This window comes from Haematobia irritans, chromosome 3 (genome assembly GCF_050003625.1).
Source record: "Haematobia irritans isolate KBUSLIRL chromosome 3, ASM5000362v1, whole genome shotgun sequence".
Taxonomy (NCBI): domain Eukaryota; kingdom Metazoa; phylum Arthropoda; class Insecta; order Diptera; family Muscidae; genus Haematobia; species Haematobia irritans.
In genome coordinates this window covers 26,335,635-26,356,933 of record NC_134399.1, presented here as the reverse complement: position 1 = coordinate 26,356,933, position 21,299 = coordinate 26,335,635, and the positions used below count along the sequence as shown (strand labels likewise).

Genomic DNA, 21,299 nt, shown 5'->3' with positions numbered 1-21,299 from the left:
ACAAGCAACAACCACCAACTTAATTCAATATCGCTCCCTGTTAAATAGCGCTCCAAGCTACTAAACACATATATGTTTATAGGCTATTTCTAAATTAATATATGTTTGCATCCAAACATATTATATTTACAAACATTTTATGTCCCAAACATAATATGTTCTAACATATTAACATATATGTCCCAAACATGTTATGCTAGTTTATGAACATTATATGCTTGCACTCAAAAATATTGTGTTTAAAAATTTGTGTTGCAAACATATAATGTTTATAGCCAAACATATGAAAAACAGTCTTTTTCATCCGTGTAGATACAATTTTTATTAAAAATCGAATATCGTTAGCTTAATGTGTAAAAGTGCTAAGTCAAATTTTCAAAATTTTACAGGAAAGACAAAAAACTTAATAAATTGTAAAAAATTATTGTAAAATAAACCTATTTTCGAAAAACTGTAAATGTAGTTACCATAAATGCTTTCAATACAAATAGTAAACTTTCCGCAGAATTGCACACAAAAAATTGCTATTAAATTTTTTTAGCAAAGCCTACTCAATCTAAAATTTGATTTAGCACGTGTATTTTAACAGGTGCTGACTTAGCACTTTTACACATCATTACCAAACAGAGATAAAAACAGATATTTAATATATTTTTTTTGGTAAACTATGTATTTTTGATTTATATGTCGATCTCCATATTAATCCATTTTTTTGTAAAAGGTTGACTTAGCACTTTTACACATTAAGCTAACGAGATATTTAATGTATTTTGTTTTTTGTTTTTGGTAAACTATGTATTTTTGATTTATCTGTCGATCTGCAACTTAATCCATTTTTTTGTAAAAGGTTGACTTAGCACCTTTACACATTAAGCTAAAGATATGTTAACCATTGGTGTAAATTATAGAATATTGAAAACAAAAAAACGAACCAATATTTGATAAAAACCAAAAATTTTCTGTTTATAAAAATGTGATGTAATTTATTTCGGATATATGATAATGGTTATAATACGATCGATCTGATAGGAAACTATATTTTATATAATATAAAAAAAATAATACAAAAAAATGTTTCAATACAATATAAGGGAATTATTTGTGTATTGATAATGCAGTCGAATTAATTTTAATAGACAAGTTTTAATTTATTGGTTTTCATGGCACCACTAATGCATCTATTGATTTGGGCAGCTGCTTCACAAGGACGATCTGTTTTGATCATGTTATTGCAGTTCATGGCTGCAGCTTGAGCCACCGAAATGACTAAGGCATTGTTATTGGATACATCAGCAGCAATGCGAGTTATTGCTGGAATGGATAGGCGGCTGCTATCTTTTTCCATCTAAAACAAAACAGGGAGCAATAGGTCTAAAAAGTTCTGCAGTCAGATTAATCATGAATTATTACCAAGTTCGATTCCTGAAGAATGCAAGCCATCAAGCATTTCTCCTTTTCGGTGGGATTTTCTTCAAACATTAAAGCCTTATTAGCAATGGACGGACTAATATTAAGCTTCTTAATACATTTTCGTTTAGAGTTGGTCAAGAGGTCCTGTAAATCCTGTATGGCTTGTGGTATTTCACGTTTTGATCTGGTGTATGAAGTTTCATGTATACCATTTGCCATAGGACTAACCAAAGGTTTACGTTGGCCTTTGTAATCACTCACACCATTGGCATAGATTCCCTTAAGCTGAAATGATTTTGCAAAATTTTATCATCCTCTCTCGTAGAAAAGTTGATCCTATTACTTACGCTTTTTGAATGGCCCATTGTAATGTAGGCCATCACCACGAAAATCACTAAGGCAAAGCACTTCATATTGTCCGTCCGTTGTTTTCTCTGCAGATGCAGTGCTGCTAATCAGTTGAATAAACTCAGATACTGTCTTAGCCCATGACCCATCATGCATGCTATTTATATGCAAAAATTATGCTGATGTTACAATTTCGAGGTATCTGATGCAGACCTAAGATAGACTTTCTGAAAAATTGTTTATAACCTTGTTCAATGTCAATGTGAAATTAAGAGAATAGTGAAGTAAATAAAAGAAAAAAAACAAATGAACGTGTTGGAGATATCGAAATTGATATTAAACCCAATTTCTATATGCATAGATATTCAGCTTCCGTTTTAAATTATCTTTTTAGAGTCACATCCATAGTAAAATGATTTTAGTTTAAGCATGCACACAAAAATATATTGCTTGAATCCATTTAAGGATTATGGTATTAATTCCAGGCCAAAGATGCGGCTTTTCCAAAATCACGATATTTTGAAGAAGCAACACAACTTATGTTATTTATACTTATTTATTATACCCTCCACCATAGGATGGGGGGTATATTAACTTTGTCATTCCGTTTGTAACACATCGAAATATTGCTCTAAGACCCCATAAAGTATATATATTCTGGGTCGTGGTGAAATTCTGAGTCGATCTGAGCATGTCCGTCCGTCCGTCCGTCTGTCTGTTGAAATCACGCTAACTTCCGAACGAAACAAGCTATCGACTTGAAACTTGGCACAAGTAGTTGTTATTGATGTAGGTCGGATGGTATTGCAAATGGGCCATATCGGTCCACTTTTACGTATAGCCCCCATATAAACGAACCCCCAAATTTGGCTTGCAGACCCTCTAAGAGAAGCAAATTTCATCCGATCCTGCTGAAATTTGGTACATAGTGTTAGTATACACAGAAAAAAATATCACCAAAATATTTCCAATTAAAAAGTTAATTGAAGTTGAATTTTTTTCAATTAATAAATTAATTGGTACAATTAACTTTTTAATCAAGATAGAAACATTAAGTTAATTAAGTCAATGATTGAAAATTTTAAAATTTTTAATTAAAAAGTTAATTGATACAATAAACTTTTAATCATATTCGGAAGACTAAGTCAGTTAAAAAAGTGATTAACATTTTTTTTAATTTTTAATTAAAATTTTTTTTCAAACAATCAATTGTTAATCCAAATAAAAATTCTAAGCCAATTCAAAAGGTAATTGAAAATAGTTACCTTTTTTTAATTAATAAATTAATTGAGTTTTTCAATCAACATCAATTAAATTTTTAATTGAATCAATTAAAAAATTAATTGAAATTTGGTAATGAAATCAATTAATTTTTTAATCAAGATTTTTTCTATGCCCAATTAAAACTGTGATTGATACTATCATTTTCGTGATTGAAGACATTTCAATTAAAAAATTAATTGGATCAATTAATTTCGTGATTGAATCGTGATTTCGTGATTGAAAATTTTTTTGTGTGTATGGTCTCTAATAACCATGCAAAAATTGGTCCACTTCGGTCCATAATTATATATAGCCCCCATATAAACCGATCCCCCGATTTGGCTTTCGGAACCTCAAAGAGAAGCAAATTTCATCCAATCCGGCTGAAATTTGATACATGGTCTTTATATATGGTCTCTAACAACTATGCAAAAATTGGTCCACATCGGTCAATAATTATATATAGCCCCTATATAAACCGATCATCAGATTTGACCTCCGGAGCCTATCCCCTTGGATTGTAAATGTGTAGAATTTTAAATGTTTTAGCGATTTTAACTTGCGCCAAAAGGGGAAAAAAAGAAGAACTTACTCACCATGAAACTTTGATACTATGACCTACCACGAAAATTGAAATATTGAATTTAAAGAAAATTTTGTCAAATTTTTACTTAGAGAGCCACCGTGGTGCAATGGTTAGCATGCCCGCATTGCATACACAAGGTTGTGGGTTCGATTCCTGCATTGCATACACAAGGTTGTGGGTTCGATTCCCGAACACCAAAAAGTTTTTCAGCGGTGGATTATCCCACCTCAGTAATGCTGGTGACATTTTTGAGGGTTTCAAAGCTTCTCAAAGTTGTTTCACTGCAATGTGGAACACCCAGAAAAAAGGGGCTCTAATGCCAACTGAACTTTATTTTAGTTCATGAAGATTAGTTGATTTTAGTTAAATTTTGCACAATATGAGTAAATGTTCCTTATTTGAATAATTGTTTGCTAACTTTAATGACGTAAACTAAAAATAAGAAAAAAGTTGTATACAAATATAATTCACAATTTTACTAAAAAACAAATGCACAAACTTATTATACCCTGTACCACAGTAGTGGTGAAGGGTATAATAAAATAGTTCATATTTTCCTAAAATGGCAGAAGTTTGCTTAAATTGAGTTCATAAGTCTCTCAAATGAGTAAATTTTACTAAAATTGTACCTGTCATGAACTTCGTATAGCGCTAAAGACATTTTAACAATTTTTAAATCCAATTTTTCTTGTGAAAATGAATGAAATTTTCTTAAACAAGAGAAAAATATTAATTTTTTTAATAAATTTTCTTCAATTTGACAAAAAGTATTAACTTATTTGTAACATGTTGCAATTAGAAAACTATTTTAGTTAAAATTTTCTAAAATAAACCTACATTTGCTTCCACGGTGGGTTCACTTTTTTTTTGGGTGTAAGAGAGAAGTTCACCAATGTGGTATCACAATGGACTGAATAGTCTAAGTGAGCCTGATATGTTACATCGGGCTGCCACCTAACCTAACCTAACCTTACTTCTATAGAAAAAGTTGTCAAAATTGTACTTCTATAGAAAATTTTGTCAAAATTGTATTTCTATAGAAAATTTTGTCAAAATTTCATTTCTATAGAAAATGTTGTCAAAATTGTATTTCTATAGAACATTTTGTCAAAATTTTATTCCTATAGAACATTTTGTCAAGATTTTATTTCTATAGAACATTTTGTCAAAGACAACGTGTATGGAGCTGACATTCCAGTTTCGAGCCATTGTAGCGATTTCTATACCCTTCACCAATACTGTGGTACAGAGTATAATAAGTTTGTGCATTTGTATGTAACGCTCAGAAGGAGCCGTCATAGACCCATCTTTTAGTATACCAATCGTCTTTGAATTAAATTCTGAACGATTTAGCGATGTCCGCCTGCCTGTCGTCTGTCCATCCGTCTGTCGTCTGTCGTTGTATTTTTGTGTGCAAAGTCCAGCACACAGTATTAGTTGGATCGTTTTCAAATTTGGAATAAGGTCTTTTTTCGGTTCAAAGATGATCCCTATTGATTTTGGAACAAATCGGTTCAGATTTACATATAGCTGCCATATATATTTAAAATCGGGTCACAATGGACGTATTTATCAACATATCTTTCTCAAATTTCGTAAATTCTTATGTTTTGTGATTCTCGTAAATTTTGCAGAATAACGGTCAAATCAGTTCAGATTTAGGTATAGCTCTCATATATATCTTTCGCCCGACATGCAACTATATGTCCACAGAGGCCATAGTTTTACTTGGATTTACGTGAAATTTTGCACATAAAAAACCACAAAGTGCCACTAAGATTGCCAAAAAGGAGAAAAATTAAATTTTCACCTGTTTTACAAACTTTTGCTAAAATAACGCTACATTTTCAAAATTAACAAAATTTTATTTTATGAATTTAATACTAACAACAATTATAAAATATAAAAACAAGAAATGAAATTTAGAGATAATTTTTTTTGTTACAAGTCCTCAAAGTACCTTTAAGATGACCAAAAAGGGAAAACATTTATATTTGCACCTGTTTTACAAACTTTAACCAAAAATAACGCTACTTTTTCAAAATTAGCAATATTTTAAAAATCAAAATAGAAGAATTTAGTTTTTTTTTGTTCAATAATATGCTCTATAATTAACCCAAAAAAAGCATGAGAACAAAATTGAGATTGACGTCCTTTGTAAATTATCCTATTTGGTTAGAAAAAAACCAAAATCTTTTAAAATTTTTAATTTGCTCAAATTTATTTTTTGTTTTACTTCAAAAATCCCCACCAATATCTACACAAAATATTTAAATTGGGCCATTCGTTCGTTTACACCATCCACGTAGTTTAACCCCAGTTTCGAACAAAAAACAGCTTAAAATTCAATCGTAGCAAAATTTTATTTTTCCATTCGGCGTCGACTGGTAAGTTGTGGTCAACAGTGAGAGCCCACTCGAACCCCACCACAAGGGATGATGGGATCGCAGTCACCTTTGGCGGCGTGACGGTGACTGATCCGGAGAGATGCGCCAGACTTTAAACCGAGAGTTTGTCGTGCATCCCGAGAGTGATAGAGCGAAAAGGAGAGCCACTCTTCGCATACATGGTCTCCGAGCCGATGACACACCACAATTTACCACAGCCGAAGTTACCAATGTCATCAACAGCGCGATACCATCCAAAGTGCTGGGCCCCGACGGAATTTCAATGCTAATGCTGAAGTATCTGGGAATACTGGGAGTTGAGTACTTGACCAGACTCCTCAATTTGTCCTTGGAATCACTCATTATACCCGATGTCTGGAAGATGGGTGATTCCACTATTGAAGCCGCGCGAAGATTCGAGTAAAGGTGAATCGTACAGACCGATATCCCTTCTCTCGCCAGTAGCCAAGACACTTGGGGCACAACCCCTCCCCTGCCTTGCCTTCCGTAAGGTACATAGCACGACGACAGCCTTGCATGCCATTTCAGCACACATTAGTATGTGACTCAATAGCCCAAACCGTGTCATAGGACGGTCCTCGTGGCGCTTGACCCATCGAAGGCATTTGATACGGTCAACTATGCCACACTATTCGAGGATATGAAAATATGTCCCTACCGGCAGGAACCAAGCGTTGGGTTCTGAATTATCTGTGCGGACTCCAGTCGTACGTGGAATTGAGGAACAAGAAGTCAAAACCCCCTGGAGTTAAACATTGTTTAATCTCTACCTGTCCTCGATTCCACCCCCTTCTGACGGCGTCGTGATTGTATCATATGCGGACGATTGTACAATCATGGAATCCGGGCCCATTGTTGATGACATATGCGATCGATTGAACGTCTACCTCGTTGATCTTTACCAGTAATTTCGCTGCAAGAAGTTTGAGGATATCTCCCACCAAATCCTCATCTACACTATTCACTACATGGACGGCGGAAGTACGCAGGCGGTTGAATGTCAGAGTCGACGGCGAAATAATTCCGACCACAAATTACCCCAAGATTCTCGGGGTCACATTCGACAGCCTTTTTAAGTCATCTGCCCATGCCATTGCAATTTGTGATAAGCTCCGCGGTAGGAACAAGGTCCTCAAGTCGCTTGCCGGCAGCACTTGGGCTGCGGACAAAGAAACCTTGTTGAGATATAAGGCAATAGGACGGTCAGTGGTAAACTATGCAGCGCCAGTATGGACGCCTCAAACGAGCGACACGCAGTGGAATAACAAACAGACCTGTCAGAATGCTGCCCTTAGAACTGCAACAGGATGTCTCCGCAGTACACCCATGGATCACCTTTATGCGGAGACCACGATCATCCCAGTGCGTCGACACAACTACATGTTGTCAAAGCAGTACCTCTTGGGTTACTATCGAAGTTGTCACCCAAATCACTATCTTGTGGATAGGCAACCTTCACCCAGGAATGTAGGGGTTGATCTTCACCTTCTAGAGCGCGAGATTCAACGTTATAAAAGAGAGCCTCTAGATCAGGCAGCATACCAGATAGGTAGGAACATACCTATCTGGTAGGAACATGATTCATGTCATGTGAGCACTACAAGGTTAATCCTGTTCTCGAAGATCGACCACTGCTCACAGCACCGGAGGAGAGAGACCTCCCACGGCCCAACTAAGATCAGGCAAGTGCAGCCGCCTCAATTCCTACTTATCAGTGCTTGGTAGCAGCATAGCTGACGTGTGTCCCATCTGTAATCAAGGGCTACATGACACTCGTCACCTTTTTCGCTTGCCCAGTTAAGTCTATCCGTCTCACCTCCAGGTCACTCTGGACACACCTCATCCTTGTCGCAGAGTTCCTCGATCTGGCTACTAATTGAACTACCAAGCATGGATCAAAATAGATGAAACTACATTAGAAACTGTTACAACAACAACAACTGGTAAATAATGGTCGGTGGCGACTGAAATCATTCTCTGATGTATACTCTGTGCGAATTCCTATGAGATAAACCGTACGACTAATTTTAAAATCACATTTGCATTTTATTTATATCTGCTATGCACAATTTTTACTAAATTAAAATAAGTTTTTAGCTTTTAAGGAATGTATAACAGGTTGGCTGATAAGTCCCCGGTCTGACACATAGATGGCGTAGCTAGTATTAAATGCATATTATTATACCCTCCACCATAGGATGGAGGGTATATTAACTTTGTCATTCCGTTTGTAACACATCGAAATATTGCTCTAAGACCCCATAAAGTATATATATTCTGGGTCGTGGTGAAATTCTGAGTCGATCTGAGCATGTCCGTCCGTCCGTCCGTCCGTCTGTTGAAATCACGCTAACTTCCGAACGAAACAAGCTATCGACTTGAAACTTGGCACAAGTAGTTCTTATCGATGTAGGTCGGATGGTATTGTAAATGGTCCATATCGGTCCACTTTTACGTATAGCCCCCATATAAACGGACCCCCAAATTTGGCTTGCGATTGCTCTAAGAGAAGCAAATTTCATCCGATCCGGCTGAAATTTGGTACATGGTGTAAGTATATGGTCTCTAACAACCATGCAAAAATTGGTTCACATCGGTCCATAATTATATATAGCCCCCATATAAACCGATCACCAGATTTGACCTCCGGAGCCTCTTGGAAGACCAAAATTCATCTGATTCAGTTGAAATTTGGTACGTGATGTTAATATATGACCTCAAACACCCATGCAAAAATTGGTCGCTATCGGTCCATAATTATATAAAGGCCCCATATAAACCAATCCCCAGATTTGACCTCCGGAGCACCTTGGAAGAGCAAAATTCTTCCCATTCGGTTGAAATTTGGTACGTGATGTTAGTATCGGGTATCCAACAACCATGCAGGAATTGATTCCTATCAGTCCATAATAATATATAACTCCCATATAAACCGATCCCCAGATTTGACCTCCGGTGCCTTTTGGAGAAGCAAAATTCATCCGATCTGGTTGAAATTTGGTACGTGGTGGTAGTATATGATATTTAACAACTATGTGAGTTGAAATTTGTGGATGACAGTCTTTCGTAGAAGTTTCTACGCAATCCATGGTGGAGGGTACATAAGATTCGGCCTGTCCGAACTTACGGCCGTATATACTTGTTTTTATATAGTACCAACCTTCAAATGATTCGTGTCAAAATTTGACGTCTGTAAGTCAATTAGTTTGTGGGATAGAGCGTCTTTTGTGAAGCAACTTTTGTTATTGTGAAAAAATGGAAAAAAAGGAATTTCGTGTTTTGATAAAATACTGTTTTCTGAACGGGAAAAATACGGTGGAAGCAAAAACTTGGTTTGATAATGAGTTTCCGGACTCTGGCCCAGGGAAATCAACAATAATTGATTGGTATGCAAAATTCAAGCGTGGTGAAATGAGCACGGAGGACTGTGAACGCCCGAAAGAGGTGGTTACCGACGAAAACATCAAAAAAATCCACAAAATGATTTTGAATGACCATAAAATGAAGTTGATCGAGATAGCAGAGGCCTTAAAGATATCAAAGGAACGTGTTGGTCTTATCATTCATCAATATTTGAATATGCGGAAGCTCTGTGCGAAATGGGTGCCGCGCGTGCTCACATTTGACCAAAAACAACGTGTTGATGATTCTGAGCGGTGTTTGCAACTGTTAACTCGTAATATACCCGAGATTTTCCGTCGATATGTGACAATGGATAAAACATGGCTCCATCACTACACTCCTGAGTCCAATCGACAGTCGGCTGAGTGGATAGCGACCGGTGAACCGTTTCCGAAGCATCGAAAGACTCAAAAGTCCGCTGGCAAAGTAATGGCCTCTGTTTTTTGGGATGCGCATGGAATAATTTTTATCGCTGGCAAAGTAATGGCCTCTGTTTTTTGGGATGCGCATGGAATAATTTTTATCGATTATCTTGAGAAGGGAAAAACCATCAAGAGTGACTATTATATGGCGTTATTGGAGCGTTTGAAGGTCGAAATCGCGGCAAAACGGCCCCATATGAAGAAGAAAAAGTGTTGTTCCACCAAGACAACGCACCGTGCCACAAGTCGTTGAGAACGATGGCAAAAATTCATGAATTGGGCTTCGCTTTGCCCACCCACCGTATTCTCCAGATCTGGCCCCAGCGACTTTTTCTTGTTCTCAGACCTCAAAAGGATACTCGCTGGGGAAAAATTTGGCTGCAATGAAGAGGTGATCGCCGAAACTGAGGTCTATTTTGAGGCAAAACCGAAGGAGTACTACCAAAATGGTATCAAAAAATTGGAAGGTCGTTATAATCGTTGTATCGCTCTTGAAGGGAACTATGGTGAATAATAAAAACGAATTTTGACAAAAATGTGTTTTTCTTTGTTAGACCGGGGACTTATCAGCCAACCTGTTATTGATTGATTGGCGGTTACATTTTTGTCGAGATGAGCCGACTTAATTGGAGGCGGCTGTGAGACTCGACGGCTTCATTCTCTGCCTCAAACAAAAAACCCCCGCTTCGTTCAAGCTCAAGTTTGATACCAGAATACCGTAGCAAATTAACGAATTATTTCGACCATCTCTACGGAGATACTCCCCAACTTAAGAGTTTATGTGTCCAAGAGTTAATCTCTTAATATGCAAAATACTCTTTATTTTTTCTCAATAATTTACCGGTCTCATTATTGTATTAACAGAAAAAATTAATTTTCTATGTATCGCTTGTAAACGTGTCCATTCATTCATATTTCTTTAATTAACGATTGAACTTGTACGTAATCGAATATCGACAAATATGGCGAGTATTATTGAACTTACAAACCATAAACTCTGCACCACAAGGTTGTCCAGAGTAGGTTGAACCAAACCAACTATTATTACACTTTTAAATTCCAAGAAACATGCATTGAATATTAAGATCAAATTATATGGGGTGCTTAATATATTTTCGGTTGTCGCTAAGAATGAAGAATTGTGTCGGCAAAGAAACTATTCACGTGCGAGAGAGTTGAGTATGAAATGAAAACATTGACGAAAGATGGACATTGGACAAACTCTCTGGGCACCAAAAAAAAAAAAAACAAAGCCTATAGAACTTAAAATGACAACTGCTGTGATTGTTTTTTTTTTTCTTGTTCAGCAATGAGTTCAAGAATTTTGACAATTATGTTTCCCATGATTGTCATCATAAATAATATTTGTGCCATAAGCCTATGATATCTTTGGATAAATCAATATGTAAGTGTGAACCTAAATTAAAATTCCTCATAAGATTTGTCATAAAATTAATTCGAATACCTGGACGAAATTTACTTCCGACATTTGGTATATAAGAGTAAACTCATGGTATTTCCTCAATACATACTACTATTGCTGCTAGAACGTAGAACGTTCCTATCAAGCTATTCTCGAAGTTCTTTTGAAACTTTAATCAACGGAAAATGTTTATAAAGTTCTCAGTCCTTGTTCTATTAGCTGTCATTTGTTCTAATGCAGCGAATCCTGTTCATCAAAAATCGATTCTAAAAAGAAGGATATCAGCTCGTCAACAATTGGCGCCGACTCCTGCTCCTACTGGCTATCCTCCAGCTGGTGTTACTCCAGAAGTGCCATTTGATTTGCCTACAGAAACTCAACAACCTGATACTGTCTATGGTCCTCCTGAGACTGAACCAGATGTCATAATTCCTCCAACTGAGCAACCAGATGCTGTGTACGGCCCTCCAGAACAAGAAGAGCAAGAACCCGAAACGGTTTATGGTCCACCCACACAAACCGAACAGGAATCCCAACCCGATGCTGTATATGGGCCTCCGGAAACCGAATTGAATGCCACAGAATTTCCTGGGGAAGAAGTGTCCCAAGTGCAACCCTCTGTTGAGGTTGATGAAGAAGAAGAGGCTGAAGATGTTGATGAAGCTGAAGAAGAAGTATTGCTAAATGAAGATGGCACTGTCATAGCAATTTCCACCTCCTTTGATAATCCCAATGTTGAGGAAAAACCAGCACGTCTAGTTTATCAACGCTTTCCACAAAGACGACAATCTCCAACTTCTGTTCCAGCACGCTTGAGATTAGCTACTAAGCGCCAATTTTTCTAAGTAGAAGAATTTTGACGAGTTTTATTTACGTATTTTATATTATTGTTGATTGTGCCAAATCTTAGTTTTAAATGTCTATCCAAATATAAACACCAATGAACTATAAATGTATTTTTTACAAATGTATAGTGGCAAGAAAATGAAGAGTTTTGAAATTAGCCATCGATTCGATAACACTAGGTATAGAAATAAAACTTTTCTATAGAAATACAATTTTTCTATACAAATAAAATTTAGACAAAATTTTCTAAAGAAATAAAATTTTAACAAAACTTTCTAAAGAAATAATATTTTGCCAAATTTTCTATAAAAATAGAAATTTGACAACATTTTCTATATAAATAAAATTTTGACAAAATTTTCTATGGAAATAAAATGTTGACAAAATTTTCTATGGAAATAAAATTTTGACAAAATTTTCTATAGAAATAAAATTTTGACAAAATTTTCTATAGAAATAAAATTTTGACAAAGTTTTCTATGGAACAAAAATTTTGACTTTTTCTATAGAAATTAAATTTTGACAAAATTTTCTATAGAAATAAAATTGTAAAAAAAATTTCTATAGGAATAAAATTTTGACAAAATTTTCTATAGAAATAAAATTGTAAAAAAAATTTCTATAGAAATAAAATTTTGACAAAATTTTCTATAGAAATAAAATTTTGACAAAATTTTCTAAAGAAATAATATTTTGCCAAATTTTCTATAATAAATAGAAATTTAACAAAATTTTCTATAGAAATAAAATTTTGATAAAATTTTCTATGGAAATAAAATTTTGACAAACATTTCTATATTCGTAGAAATAAAATTGTGATAAAATTTTTATAGAAATAAAATTTTGACAAAATTTTCTTTACAAAATAAAATTTTGACAAAATTTTCTATGGAACAAAAATTTTGACATTTTCTATAGAAATAAAATTTTGACAAAATTTTCTATAGAAATAAAATTGTAAAAAAAAATTCTATAGGAATAAAATTTTGCCAAAATTTTCTATGGAACAAAAATTTTTACAAAATTTTCTATGGAACAAAAATTTTGACATTTTCTATAGAAATAAAATTTTGACAAACTTTTGTATAGAAATAAAATTTTGACAAAATTTTCTATGGAACAAAAATTTTGACATTTTCTATAGAAATTAAATGTTGACAAAATTTTCTATAGAAATAAAATTTTGACAAAATTTTCTTTAGAAATAAAATGTTGACAAAATTTTCCCTAGAAATAAATTTTTGACAAATTTTTCTATAGAAATAAAATTTTGACAAAATTTTCTATAGAAATAAAACATTGACAAAATTTTCTATAAATTCATCTTTATCTTTAAAAAAATTACTTTTACTCTACTCGTGTTAGGTCTATCAAAGTCCAATGTTAAAATAAGTTCTCCATTTTTGCAGATGTACACTCAAAAAAAAGTTTACTTGGACCCAAAGATTTTGACCTTCCTTTAAGGATTTTGGTACAGATTCCGAGCCAAAGATGCGGCTTCATTAAAATAAATACATTTTTTAGGGACCTCCCTGGCTTTAAATCTAGGATCGATAAAATTAAAATTGGATACAGATCTCATTCATCGATTTTTATACCCTTCGCCACACTGTGGAACAGGGTATTATAAGTTAGTGCATATGTTTGCAACGCCCAGAAGGAAACGAGATAGACACATGGTGTCTTTGGCAAAAATGATCAGGGTGGGCTCCTGAGTCGATAAAGCCATGTCCGTCTGTCCGTGAACACATTTTGTAATCAAAGTCTAGGTCGCAGTTTTAGTCCAATCGACTTCAAGTTTGGCACAAGTATGTGTTTTAGCTCAGAATAGAACCCTATTGATTTTGGAATAAATCGGTCCAGATTTAGATATAGCTCCCATATATATATTTCGCCCGATATGGACTTATATGGCCCCAGAAGCCAGAGTTTTAACCTAATTTGCTTAAAATTTTGCACAGGAAGAACAATTAGTACTATTGTCAAGTGTGCCAAATTTTATTGAAATCGGTTCAGATTTAGATATAGCTCCCATATATCTTTCGCCCAATATGGACTAATACGGTCCCAGAAGCCAGAGTTTTACCCCAATTTGGTTGAAATTTTGTACTAGGAGTACTATTAGTAATGTAGTCAAGTGTACCAAATTTTATTGAAATCGGTTCAGATTTAGATATAGCTCCCATATATATCTTTCGCCCGATATGGACTAATATGGTCCCAGAAGCCAGAGTTTTACCCCAATTTAGTTGAAATTTTGCACTAGGAGTACAATTAGTAGTGTAGTCAAGACTGCAAAATTTTATTGAAATCGGTTTAGATTTAGATATATCTCCCATATATATCGTTCGCCCGATTTACACTCATATGACCACAGTGGCCAATCTTTTACTCCGATTTAATTCAAATTTTGCACAGGGAGCAGAATTGGCATTGTACCTATCATAGACCCATCTTTTAGTATACCGATCGGCTTAGAATTAAATTCTGAGTCGATTTAGCGATGTCCGTCTGTCTGTCTGTCCGTCCGTCTGTATATGTAATTTTGTGCACAAAGTACAGCTCGCAATTTAAGTCCGATCGTCCTCAAATTTGGCATAGGGCCGTTTCATGGGACAGAGACAATCGCTATTGATTTTGGAAACAATCGGTTCAGATTTAGATATAGCTACCATATATATTTATCCCCGATGTGGTCATAGTGTGTTTATCGACTTATTTTCTTGAAATACCGTACATCCAAATATTTTATGAATCTCGAAAATCTTGCAAAATATCAGCCAAATCGGTTCAGATTTAGATATAGCTCCCATATATATCTTTCGTCCTATTTAGACTCATATGACCACAGAGGCCAAAGTTTACTACCGATCTTTGTGAAATTTTGCACAGAGGGTAGAATTGACATTCTACCAATGCTTGGTAAATTTGATTGAAATCGGTTCAAATTTAGATATAGCTCCCATATATATCTTTCGTCCGATTTAACTTATATGGCCACAAAAGCCAGAGTTTTGCCGTGATTTGCTTCAAATTTTGCACAAGGGGTACGTTTAATAGTATCGTTAAGTGTGTTAAATTTTGTTAAAATCGGTTCAGATTTAGATGTAGCTCCCATATATATATTTCGCCCGATATGCACTAATATGGGCCCAGCAGCCAGAGTTTTATACCGATTTGCTTGAAATTTTGTACAAACATAACACTTAATCGTATAGTCGAATGCGCAAAATTTGATTGAAATCGGTTCAGATTTAGATATAGCTCCCATATATATCTGTCGCCCGATAAGGACTAATATGGTCCTAAAAGCCAGAGTTTTGGCCCAATTTGGTTGAAATTTTGCACTAGGGGTACAATTAGTAGTGCAGTTACGTGTGCAAAATTTGGTTGAAATTGGTTCAGATTTGAATATATCTCCCATATATAGCTTTCGCCCGATTTACACTCATATGACCACAGAGACCAATTTTTAACTCCGATTTAGTTGAAATTTTACACAGGGAGTAGAATTAGCATTGTAGCTATGCGTGCCAAATTTGGTTGAAATCGGTTCAGATTTAGATATAGCTCCCATATATATGTTGTTCTGATTTCGACAAAAATGGTCAAAATACCAAAATTTTCCTTGTAAAATCGCCACTGCATAGTCGAAAAATTGTAAAAATGACTCTAATTTTCCTAAACTTCTAATACATATATATCGAGCGATAAATCATAAATAAAGTTTTGCGAAGTTTCCTTAAAATTGCTTCAGATTTAAATGTTTCCCATATTTATACCCTTCACCACTACTGTGGTACAGGGTATAATAAGTTTGTGCATTTGTATGTAACGCCAAGAAGGAAAAGTCTGAGACCCATCGTTTAGTATACCGATCGTCTTAGAATTAAATTCTGAGTCGATTTAGCGATGTCCGTCTGTCTGTCTGTCTGTCTGTCTGTCCGTCTGTCTGTCTGTTGATGTATTTTTGTGTGCAAAGTACAGCTCGCAGTTTTAGTCCGATTGTCCCAAAATTTGGTATAGGGTCCTGTTTCGGCTCAAAGACGATCCCTATTGATTTTGGAAAAAATCGGTTCAGATTTAGATATAGCTGCCATATATATTTTTCACCGATCTGGTCATAATTGGCGTGTATATCAACCGATCTTCCTCAAATTCCGTACATCCGAATATTTTATGACTCTCGAAAAGCTTGCAAAATATCAGCCAAATCGGTTCAGATTTAGATATAGCTCCCATATATAGCTTTCGCCCGATTTACACTCATTTGCCCACAGAGGCCAATTTTTTGCTCCGATTTAGTTGAAATTTTGCACAGGGAGTAGAATTAGCATTGTAGCTATGCGTGTCAAATTTGGTTGAAATCGGTTCAGATTTAGATATAGCTCCCGTATATAGCTTTCGCCCGATTTACACTCAAATGACCACAGAGGCCAATTTTTTGCTCCGATTTAGTTGAAATTTTGCACAGGCAGTATAATTAGCATTGTAGCTATTCGTGCCAAATTTGGTTGAAATCGGTTCAGATTGAGATATAGCTCCCATATATAGCTTTCGCCCGATTTACACTCATATGACCACAGAGGCCAATTTTTAACTCCGATTTAGTTGAAATTTTGCACAGGGAGTAGAATTAGCATTGTAGCTATACGTGCCAAATTTGATTGAAATCGGTTCAGATTTAGATATATCTCCCATATATAGCTTTCGCCCGATTTACACTCATATGACCACAGAGGCCAATTTTTAACTCCGATTTAGTTGAAATTTTGCAGAGGGAGTAGGTTAGGTTAGGTTAGGTTAGGTTAAAGTGGCAGCCCGATTAAGATTCAGGCTCACTTAGACTATTCAGTCCATTGTGATACCACATTAACTAAAAGTACCTATTACATATGGGCACTTCTAGTTTTAACCGCTGAACCTTCTTGATTATTTTTCTTTGTTGAACCAACCAGATTGTTCCAAAAATATTAGCAGACTGCTTAAGTTAACGTTTTCCAGATCCGCCAGTAATCTGAAGCTATATGCTCCTAAAAGTTGCTTGCGCTTTACACAAAATGCAGGACACTCACACAAGAGGTGTTTAATTGATTCTTTTTCCTCCGCATCATGACAGCTCATACAATAGTCATTATACTTCGCGCCAATAGTTTTTGCAAAATCTCCTATCAGGCAGCGACCCGTTATAGCAGATATCAGGAGTGATACCTGACGTCTCGACAACATTAGCATATCTAGTGTGCGGTTTAAGTTGAAATGGGGCCATATTTGCTTGGTGTCGTTACAACCCTTGCAATTCTCCCATCGAACATTTGCCATCGTAACAGCCTTCTCACGCAGCATGAGCTTGCAGGTAGCTAGGGGCATACCAACAAATTCTAGTTCCCCTGGAATATGTAAGGTAGTTGTTGTTGTTGTTGTAACAGTTTATTGTGATCTCATCCATTTCATGTTATACGCTTGGTACATCAGCTTGTTGGCAGATCAAGGAACTCTGCGACTAAGATGGGGTGTGTCCAGAGTGATCTGGTGGTAAGTCGGGTTGGTTTGGCTGGGCAAGAGAAAAGATGACGCGTGTCGTGTGGCCCTTGGTTGCAAATTGGACAAACGTCAGCTACGCTGCTATCAATCACCGATAAGTAGGAATTGAGGCGGCTGCACTTGCCTGATCTTAATTGGGCCAAAACTACCCTAGTCTGCCGTGGGAGGTCTCTTTCCTCCGGTGCTATGGGCGGTGGTCGGACTCCAAGAACAGGATTAACCTTGTAGCTTCTCACCGCTTCAGCTACAGTATCCTCATGAATCCTGTTCAAACCTGCCTGGTACGCTGCTTGATCTAGAGGCTCTCTTTTATAGCGCTGGATCTCGCGCTCTAGATTATGTATATCAACCCTTACGTTCCTGGGTGGTGGTTGTGTATCCATAAGATGGTGGTTTGGATGATTACTGCGATAACAACCCAGGAGATACTGCTTTGACAACATGTAGTTGTGTCTTCGCACAGGGATGATCTTTGTCTCCACATAAAGGTGATCCAGGGGTGTGCTGCGGAGACACCCAGTCGCAGTTCTAAGAGCAGCGTTCTGGCAGGTTTGTATGTTATTCCACTGCGAATCACTGGTCTGCGGTGTCCACACTGGCGCTGCATAGTTTACCACTGACCGGCCAATTGCCTTATAAGTAGTTAGCAAGGTTTCTTTGTCCGCACCCCAAGTACTGCCGGCTAGTGACTTGAGGACCTTGTTTCTACCACGGAGCTTATTACAAATTGCAGTGGCATGGGCAGATGACCTAAAAAGGCTGTCGAATGTGACCCCAAGAATCTTGGGGTAATTTGTGGTCGGAATTATTACTCCATCGACTCTGATATTCAACTGCCTGCGCACTTCTGCCGTCCATGTAGTAAATAGTGTGGCTGAGGATTTGGTGGGGGATATCCTCAAGTTTCTCGCAGTGAAATAACTGGTAAGATTAGCTATGTAGACGTTCAACCGATCGCAAATGTCATCAACATTGGGCCCAGATGCCAAGATTGTACAGTCATCCGCATATGATACAATCTCGACGCCGTCAGGAGGGGGTGGAATCGAGGACATGTAGAGGTTAAACAGTGCCGGAGATATCACCCCACCTTGGGGAACTCCCTGTTTAACTCTACGCGGTCTTGACTTTCTGTCCCTGAATTCCACGTACGACTGGCGTCCACACATATAATTCAGCACCCAACGCTTCGCTCCTGCCGGTAGGGACGTATTCTCGATGTCCTCAAATAATGTGGCATGGTTGACAGTATCGAATGCTTTCGATAGGTCAAGCGCCACGAGGACCGTCCTGTGACACGGCCTGGGCTGGTTAAGTCCCTTATTAATATGTGTCGAAATGGCATGTAAGGCTGTTGTCGTACTATGTACCTTACGGAATCCATGTTGATGGTGGGCAGCTGGAAAATTCTCCACAAGGCTGGGGAGGAGTAATGCCTCAAGTGTCTTGGCTACTGGCGACAGAAGGGATATCGGTCTGTACGATTCACCTTTGCTCGAATCTTTGCCCGGTTTCAGTAGTGGAATCACCCTTCCCATTTTCCAGACATCGGGTATAATGTGTGATTCCAAAGACAAATTGACGAGTCTGGTCAGGTACTCAACTCCCAGTATTCCCAGATGCTTCAGCATTAGCATTGAAATTCCGTCAGGGCCCAGCGCCTTAGATGGTTTCGCGCTGTTGATGACATTGGTAACTTCGGCTGCAGTAAATTGTGGTGTGTCATCGGCTCGGAGACCACGTACACGACGGGTGGCTCTCCTTTCCGCTCTATCACTCTCGGGATGCTCGACAAACTGTCGGTTGAAGTATTTGGCGCACCTCTTCGGATCAGTCACAGTCACGTCGCCAAATGTGACTGAAATCCCATCATCCCTTGTGGAGGGGTTCGAGAGGGCTCTAACTGTTGACCACAATTTACCAGTTCCTGTTCCTAAGTTACATTGCTTCAGGTGCTCTAACCAAGTGTTCCGCTTGTGCTCGTCGACTATCTTACTAATCTCTAGATTTAGTTCTCTGATTCTAGGATCAGCAGGGTTAGCACGACGGCGTTCATCACGCTCGTCTGCGAGTCCCGCCGCTTCGGCTGGGAAGTTGGGCCTCACCTGGGCAATTCGACCAGCGGGTATGAAGCGAGCGGCTGCTGCGTTGATGATGTCCCGGAACTCCCTCTGGGCAACATGAACATGTAAGGGGGACGGGAGCTCACGGAAGCGGCGATCGGTGTATTCTCTGAAGCCTTCCCAGTTGGCTTTCTTTTGGTTAATAAACGTCCGGCGTTCAGAGGTTATGAAATCGGAGGGTCGGTTGATGGTGAGAATTATGGGGAGGTGGTCCGAACCCAATGAAATGACGGGTTGCCAGGAGACGTCATTTATCAGACCAGGCGATGCTAACGATAAGTCTGGCGAACTGCTGCAGTCACCCATAATTCTCGTGGGGGCCTCTTCGTTCACCGTGCAAAATGTGGAGTCGTCTATCTGCTCTGCCAAAGCTATGCCCCTCTGGTCATTACCCAGGAGAGAATGCCAAAGTTCATGGTGGGCATTAAAATCTCCTAGAACCAATCGGTTATGCCCGCTCAACAACCACTCAATGTTTGGGCTATAACCAGGAGCACAGCTACCAACCGGCGGTATGTACACATTGTATAGCTCTATCTCGGCAGCCCCACACTTAACTGCTACCCCCATACATTCCATGTACGGGTCATTAGTGTCTAGCACAAGCGTGATAGGTCTATACTGCACGGAACGGTGTAATATGAAAGCCAGGCCACCACCTCCATTTCTTGTGCGATCCTTCCGTAGGACATTGTACCCATCACAATGTCGTAGGCTGCAGGTGGGATTCAGCTTTGTTTCCTGGATCGCCGCGACCCTTATCCTTTTCCGATTCATAAAGTCTACGATCTCACTAATCTTACCACGGAGCCCGTTGCAATTAAATTGCAAAAATGATGCACTCTCCGGAACTGGTACAACAATATTCGGTGTAAGATGCTGCGGCGGAGAATATTGTTGTGCGGGAGAAGTCGGTGGGGTCACATAATCAGATGACCCACTGCTGCTGTCATTGGCACAGCATCCTGCCACGAAGTCAGTTTGACTATACTCCCGCAGCGATGTTAGGCCGGAGCAATTCCGGAAGTGCACCCATTCCATGCACCGGTTACACCTCACCGAAACCGAGCGATGGTGAATTCGATTTCGGCAGACGGCACAGTACCATGGTCCGGGGTTTTCCTCTATCCCGGCTCGGACCAAAAGCAGGCGGAGAAGGCTCCCCGGGATGCACCTTCTCCAACACGAAAAAATGGACGAGACAACACGTACACTGAGGTGGCAGCCGCTGGCCGATGGCTGGTATCCATCGGGTCAATCCGGTGCGTAGAACCCGCCGCCGTGGGATTGTAAGGTAGTCCCTAGCCTTGCCAACTCATCCGCTTCGCAGTTCCCCGGTATGTTCCTATGGCCAGGCACCCATATTAGGTGAATATTGTACTGCTCAGCCATCTCATTGAGAGATTTGCGGCAATCGATGGCCGTTTTCGAGTTGAGGAACACAGAGTCCAAGGATTTTATTGCAGGTTGACTGTCTGAGTATATATTAATGCCCACAATTTTTGGAACATTACTTCTCAGCCA

At 38.0% G+C, this 21,299-nt stretch overlaps 2 protein-coding genes across 2 annotated transcripts; one reads left to right on the top strand and one right to left on the bottom strand.

Moving 5' to 3' along the window:
* Positions 1-955: 955 nt before the first annotated feature.
* Obp19c (Odorant-binding protein 19c) lies at positions 956-1,916 on the bottom strand. The gene is made up of 3 exons (XM_075300762.1): positions 1,758-1,916; positions 1,411-1,695; positions 956-1,345 (listed from the first exon to the last, which is right to left on the bottom strand). The coding sequence occupies exons 1-3, from the start codon at positions 1,821-1,823 to the stop codon at positions 1,130-1,132; spliced, it is 567 nt and encodes a 188-aa protein (XP_075156877.1). The 5' UTR covers positions 1,824-1,916; the 3' UTR covers positions 956-1,129.
* Positions 1,917-10,781: 8,865 nt separating this feature from the next.
* Positions 10,782-12,214, top strand: LOC142230130 (uncharacterized). Its single transcript, XM_075300761.1, has one exon. It carries the CDS (start codon positions 11,448-11,450, stop codon positions 12,105-12,107), a length of 660 nt encoding a protein of 219 aa, XP_075156876.1. The 5' UTR covers positions 10,782-11,447; the 3' UTR covers positions 12,108-12,214.
* The last annotated feature ends 9,085 nt before the right edge of the window (positions 12,215-21,299 follow it).